Source organism: Hippocampus bargibanti, linkage group LG04 (assembly GCF_051943395.1).
Source record: "Hippocampus bargibanti isolate YZ-2025 linkage group LG04, ASM5194339v1, whole genome shotgun sequence".
Taxonomy (NCBI): Eukaryota; Metazoa; Chordata; class Actinopteri; order Syngnathiformes; family Syngnathidae; genus Hippocampus; species Hippocampus bargibanti.
The window spans coordinates 2,288,208-2,295,254 of record NC_142737.1 but is presented as its reverse complement, the minus strand read 5'-3'; the positions used below and the strand labels follow the sequence as shown (position 1 = coordinate 2,295,254).

Here is a 7,047-nt window from a genome sequence, read left to right as displayed (position 1 = left end):
ATGGTTATTGGTAATGTGTTATTATATTATATGTGTTATTATATTATATGTGTTATTATTATATGTGTGATTATTATGTGTTATGATCTTATCTTATCTTATATTGTATTATATTATATTATATTATATTATATTATATGTTTAACATCATAAAGTCTTTATTAGAATCAGAAAGCCTTTATTGTATCGTTAATTCTAAGAATCAATGTCATATATTATATTTGCATATTTTTTATAAAACACATTTTATATTTAGAGAAAATCAAAAAGAATTAATCAATGATTTCATATAGCATTAAAATGCACAATATATTACTTTATTTTTTTTTTTTAAAGAGCACAGTTTAATTTAAGGGGTACCAATATAAGGTGTAATAAAAGGTGTGTGGGAATGTGTTTGTATGACTAGTCTTGTGAGGACCACTAACATTTTATACCATACGTAGCGAAGACATTTTTGACAAGTGAGGACCTTTTGGCCGGTCCTCACAAGTTTTCCATTGTAATGTCTTCTAGAAGGTTTATATATGCATCTGTTAAAGTTTCAGAAAGGTCCTCACAAATTCACTCAAAATGATTTTTTTTTGTGTATTTTCATTTTACTTGGATACACACACTTTTTACTCACTGTGTGTGTTTAATGAGAGGAAAAAAGTTCTCACCACAAAAAGTCAAATAATATAATAATATAATAATATATATATGTATATAAAATAAACCAAATTCACTACAGGGGTGAGGACTTTGAATGTACCCATTCAGAAACCTCACTCCTGCTGTTATTTCAGTTTCAAGTCCACTTTTTATTTCTTTGTTTTGAAACAAGTTGAAGTGGGAAATGGGGTGACATTTAGTGTTCAAATGGAACGCTAGTTCTTCTGTAAACATATCAGCAACGGTGGTCCTCACTCCTTTATCTGGAGTTATCTGGACCATTGAAACAGGAATGTGTGTGTGTGTGTGTACTGTACTGATCTCCTGAAACATGCGGACAGTCCAAGTCGAAGGTGCACGATGCTGGGGTGCGCAGTCCTCCACTTGCAGCCGAGAAGCCTCAACAGCGACCGCAGCTCTGCGTGAGATGCGGCATGGGCATCCATGATCGATACCTGCTCAAGGTAGTAGGCTGGTGACCCCGAAGTGAAGACTCTTCCAACTGTGATTTGAAAAGAAGTCATTGTTTTGTTGGAAGAAAGTATCATGGCGTTCTAATCAATGAATAAGGTTGATCAGAAAGTGTACAATGGGTCCTTCCTGGTCTTTTTACATTATGTTGCTCACTTGAGCTACCTAGCTGGCTATCTAGCTAACGATCTAGCTGGCTACCTAGCTAGCTGTTATCTATCTATCTATCTATCTATCTATCTATCTATCTATCTATCTATCTACCTAGCTAGCTATCTATCTAGTTAGCTATCTATCTGGTTAGCTATCTAGCTATCTACCTATTAGCTGGCTATCTAGCTAGCTATCTATTAACAGGCTATTAGCTAGCTAGATTTCCGAGTGAAGGTTGAGTGAACGCTGGCGCGTGTGCCTGCCGCTGCTCACCCACCGAAAAAAAAAACTGATCCTGTGACTGTAAAGTGACCTTGAGAGTTTTGAAAGGCGCTTAGAAATGAAATGTATTATTATTATTATTAAGGTCCCCACATGTATACACAAACAGACACACACGCATACACGACCATCTTTTATTCACTTCAGTGGTTGTAGTTGTAATAATAATAATACATTTCATTTATAAGCGCCTTTCAAACATCAAGGACACTTTACAGTCACAGGATATTTTTTCTGCGGGTGAGCAGCGGCAGCCACACGCGCCAGCGTTCACTCAATAGATATATACATACATAGATACATACGTACATAGATACATACATACATACATACATACATACATACATACATACATACATACATACATACATACATACATACATACACACACACACACACATACATACATACATACATACATACATACATACATACATACATACACACATACATACATACATATACACACACACACACACACACACACACACACACACACATACATACATACATACATACATACATACATACATACATACATACATACACACACATACACACATACATACATACATACATACATACACACACACATACACACACACACACACACACACACACACATACATACATACATACATACATACATACATACACATATGTACATAATTGTAACAAATATTTTTGTGTACGCGCCGAAGGTGAACGAGCTTCATTGGCATTTGGGCTGCCTGGAGTGCTCCGTGTGTAGGATTTCACTGCGCCAGCAAAGTAGCTGCTACGTGAAGGACAAACAAGTCTACTGCAAAGTGGACTACTTCAGGTAAGACAAAAAAAAAAAAAACTACAAAAAAAGCGTGTGCGTGAAATGAGAAATGAATAAATATATGAATGAGTTAAATTGGTGCATTTGTAATTCCGGGTAGGATAGTATAGATTAACAATGTTCCTCATTTTGTGTAGCAGGTTTGGTACATTTTGTACCCAGTGCGGTCGTCAGGTGTACGCTAGCGATTGGGTACGGCGGGCGCGAGGCAGCGTTTACCACCTTGCCTGCTTTGCCTGCTTCGCCTGCAAGCGCCAGCTTTCCACCGGCGAAGAGTTCGGCCTGGTGGAGGGCAGGGTACTCTGTCGCGCCCACTACGACTCCGTGCTAGACAACCTACATCGGGCCGCGCTAAACGGTACGTTTGAAAAAAACAGCTTAGGATGAACACCTTGGCTAGCATGAGAAGCTAATGTCGTGAGCCACATCCCTGCATCCCAACAGTCTAACAGACGATTTCAATCATCATCATCATACATTTCATTTCTAAGCGCCTTTGAAAACTCTCAAGGTCACTTTACAGTCACGGGATACGTTTTTCTGTGGGTGAGTAGCGGCAGCCACGCGCGCCAGCGTTCACTCAACACGGAATAACACAAATCGATAGAAAGCTAGCTAGCTAATAGCTAACTAATAGATAACTCGCTAATAGCTCGTTAATAGCTAGCTAGATACCTAGCTAATAGATAGTGAGATAGATAGAAATGTAATAGATAGCTAGCTAGCCAGCCAGCTAGTTAGTTAAATAGCTAGATAGGTAACTAATAGCTAGTTAGTAGATAGCCAGATAATAGCTAGTTAATAGATAGATAGCTAGATAGAAAGCTAATAGATAGCTAGCCAGCTAGCTAATAGATAGCGAGATAGATAGATAGCTAATAGCCAGCTACCCAAATAGCCAGCCAGTTAGTTAAATTGCTAATAGACAGCAACTAGCTAGCCAGCTATTCAGCTAGCTCTTAGCTAGTTAATAGATAGGTAGTTAATAGCTAGATAGCTATCTAATAGATAGCTAGATAGATAGTGAGATAGATAGATAGATAGCTAGATAGCCAGCTAGTTAGTTAAATTGCTAATAGACAGCAAATAGCTAGCCAGCTATTCAGCTAGCTATTAGCTAGTTAATAGATAGGTAGTTAATAGCTAGATCGCAAACTAATAGATAGCTAGATAGATAGCAAGATAGATAGCTCGCTAGATAGCCAGCTAGTTAGTTAAATAGCTAATAGACAGCAAATAGATAGCTAGCTAATAACTAGTTAATATATTTAGTCAATAGATAGTTAGCTAGATAGCTAGCTAATAGATAGCGAGATACATAGATAGCGAGCTAGTTGGTTAAATAGATAATAGACAGCAAATAGCCAGCTAGTTATTTAGCTAGCTAATAGCTAGTTAATAGACAGGTAGTTAATAGATAGATAGAAAGATAATAGATTGCTAGATAGATAGCAAGATAGATTCAATCCAACTGAGCACATACTGTAGCAGCTAGCATGAAAAGCTAACGGTACAGGTTCCACCTTGACTCTTGCTCCTCCCTCCAGGAACTGGTCTAACACTGGAGGGGGCTCTTCCCGCTGAACAGGGCAGCCAGCCAAAGCCTGCCAAGAGGTCACGAACATCATTCACGGTGGAGCAGCTACAGGTTGGTGACGCTATCGACCATGAACATGACCGCTGGTCAAAAAAATTGACCGTGTACTAGTGAAGGGCAAGTGAAGCTTCATGAAGCACTTGTGATAGGTTTTGACTCCTCTAGGTGGCACCCATGGTTTATAAATGTAGTGGATTTTTAACTCATTCATTGCCATTCCCGAATTTTTTCGGATTTTGTTTTTTCACGGTTAGGGGCCGATAAAGCGCTGGCCATGGCCTCTGGCAATGCTTTTTTTTTTCTTTTCCACAAGGGGACAGCATTTGCTTTTTTTCCATGTTAGCATTTTGTTCCAGCTTCAGCTGTTGTTGAAGCGCTACATCAACCAATATGTATATATTGGGATGTATGTATTTCCGGGTTGAGTGAAGGCCTAACTAGTTACCTGTTCGCTATCTATTAGATAGCTAGCTTTCGATCTGAGTTACTTCTGGGTTGAGTGAAGGCCTAGCTAGCTATCTGTTTGCTATTTATTAGCTAGCTAGCTTTCTATCCGAGTTGCTTAGGTATCTGTTAGCTATCTATTAGCTAGCTAGCTTTCGATCTCAGTTACTTCCGGGTTGAGTGAAGGCCTAACTAGCTATCTGTTAGCTATCTATTAGATAGCTAGCTTTCGATCTGAGTTACTTCTGGGTTGAGTGAAGGCCTAGCTAGCTATCTGTTTGCTATTTATTAGCTAGCTAGCTTTCTATCCGAGTTGCTTAGGTATCTGTTAGCTATCTATTAGCTAGCTAGCTCGATCTCAGTTACTTCCGGGTTGAGTGAAGGCCTAGCTAGCTATCTGTTTGCTATTTATTAGCTAGCTAGCTTTCTATCCGAGTTGCTTAGGTATCTGTTAGCTAACTATTAGCTAGCTAGCTTTCGATCGCAGTTACTTCCGGGTTGAGTGAAGGCCTAACTAGCTATCTGTTAGCTATCTATTAGCCAGCTAGCTTTCTATCCGAGTTACTTAGCTATCTATTAGCTGTCTATCAGCTAGCTAGCTTTCTATCTGAGTTACTTCCGGGTTGAGTGAAGACCTAGCTGACAATGTAATAATAATAATAATAATAGTAATAATAATACATTTCATTAATAAGCACTTTTCAAAACTCTCTAGGTCACTTTACAGTCACAGGATCAGTTTTTGTATGGGTGAGCAGCGGCAACCACACGCGCCAGCATTCACTCTACCCGGAAGTAATGAGTTAATACGTTCAAACCAAGAGCAATATTTGGAGGAGTTAAAAAAAAAATCACAACTGCTTCATGAAGCTCCTAAGTGCTTCATGAAGCTCCCAAGTGCTTCATGAAGCTCCAAAGTGCTTCATGAAGCTCCAAAGTGCGTTGTGAAGCTCCCAATTACTTTGTTTTCCCATCACTACCGTATACTTCTTGTTTTGGTTGTCAAAGAAGACTTTCCGCCTGTCATTCGAGCGGTCTCCATCAGTTCATGCAACCCGCCAGTCACGAATCTCATCTGCGTATCTTTGAGGAGCAGGTGATGCAGAACCAGTTTGCACAGGACAACAACCCTGATGCCATGACGTTGCAGAAACTGGCAGAAATAACGGGATTGAGTCGACGGGTTATACAGGTACTACAAGAAAAAAAAAAAAAACACCTAATCTATAAAAATTCCATCAAATTAAAATGTACTTCACCGGTTTGTTGTAGGTTTGGTTCCAGAATTGTCGCGCACGCTACAAAAAGCAGCCTCTTCTTCCTGCTACCAATGGATCCCCCCATCAGAGCTTCTCAGTGGCCAGGATGTCACCATCCTCTTCCAGGTCCTGGGCAGTAAGTAAGAGATTTGATTCCTTAGCTCCCTATCCACCGAACATCCTGGACCTAACAGTCTAACTACCTAATTATGCTACATACAATACAATACAATACATATTGATACAGTGATACCTCGGCTTACGAATGCTTTAGCTCACGAACTTTTCACCTTAAGTACATTAAATTCATAAGAATATAAATAATATGGGCATAGGAACTAGTTTTCTGTGGACGAACCAAACCACAGAGCGCCACGGTGGCTGGCGGACTAGTTTTCCACACCCACTTCCTTTGAGTGCAGATGTGGTTTGTTATCAAGTGGAGTACTTTTGCTATTATGGGACCAAAAAAAGACCCCACCACAGGCTAATCTTAAGAGGACATGAAAGAAAATTACGGTCAAGCAGAAGAAGGAGATCATTGAAAAACATGAACGAGGTGTGCCTTTGTGTGACTAAGTATCCCTGTAGCAGTACGCTAAATCGACCATTGCTACGTGTCGCTAAGGGTGTTTCTGTGTTGTCTAAGCGACGGTCTCAGGCAATAGAAGAGGTTGAAAAAAAATCTACAATAAATTCCAGGTTGAGTGAACGCTGGCGCATGTGGCTGCCGCTGCTCACCCACAGAAAAATTTATCCTGTGACTGAAAAGTGACCTTGAGAATTTTGGAAGGCGCTTATAAATAAAATGTATTATTATTATTATTATTATTATTATTATTATTATTATTATTATTAACATGGAAATAAAGGAGTCACAAAGATAGTAGAAAGCGCAAGATCATAAAGATCAACCTGATTTGTGTTCTTTTCTCGCCGCAGGTCATTCCTTCTTGAGCCATCCCGGCCTGCCATGACCACAAATGTCCATCGAATGGATTAAAAAAAGACCCCAAATTAAATAGCGACCTTATTGGATGGACTAAAAATTGTTTTTGGTTTTGCGTATGAGCAACTTTTGAACAACGTTTTCTGTCTTTGTGTCATTGTAACAAAATAGACCCCATAGAGTACCGGAGGAAATGGACAGTGTGTATATTCTGATGTAAATAGATATTGAATAGCAAGGAGGTTGTATTTAAAAGTCTGGCGTTGATGTGAAAAGTGCTTTTCTTGAGGAACATTAGCGCCGCCAATTTTGGGTGATCAATATGTCTAATGGCCGGCGATTTGATAACTTATTGGAGCTTTTGGCATCATGGATCTCCACCTGTCACCTTGACTGGCAACAAAAAGGATGA

General features: G+C 39.3%; 1 protein-coding gene across 1 annotated transcript; it reads left to right on the top strand.

Moving 5' to 3' along the window:
- On the top strand, positions 1-6,708 carry lhx6b (LIM homeobox 6b). The gene is made up of 8 exons (XM_088993754.1): positions 1-10; positions 1,045-1,118; positions 2,262-2,383; positions 2,524-2,744; positions 3,934-4,034; positions 5,524-5,619; positions 5,700-5,822; positions 6,629-6,708. Exons 1-8 carry the CDS (start codon positions 1-3, stop codon positions 6,641-6,643), a joined length of 762 nt encoding a protein of 253 aa, XP_088849880.1. The 3' UTR covers positions 6,644-6,708.
- The last annotated feature ends 339 nt before the right edge of the window (positions 6,709-7,047 follow it).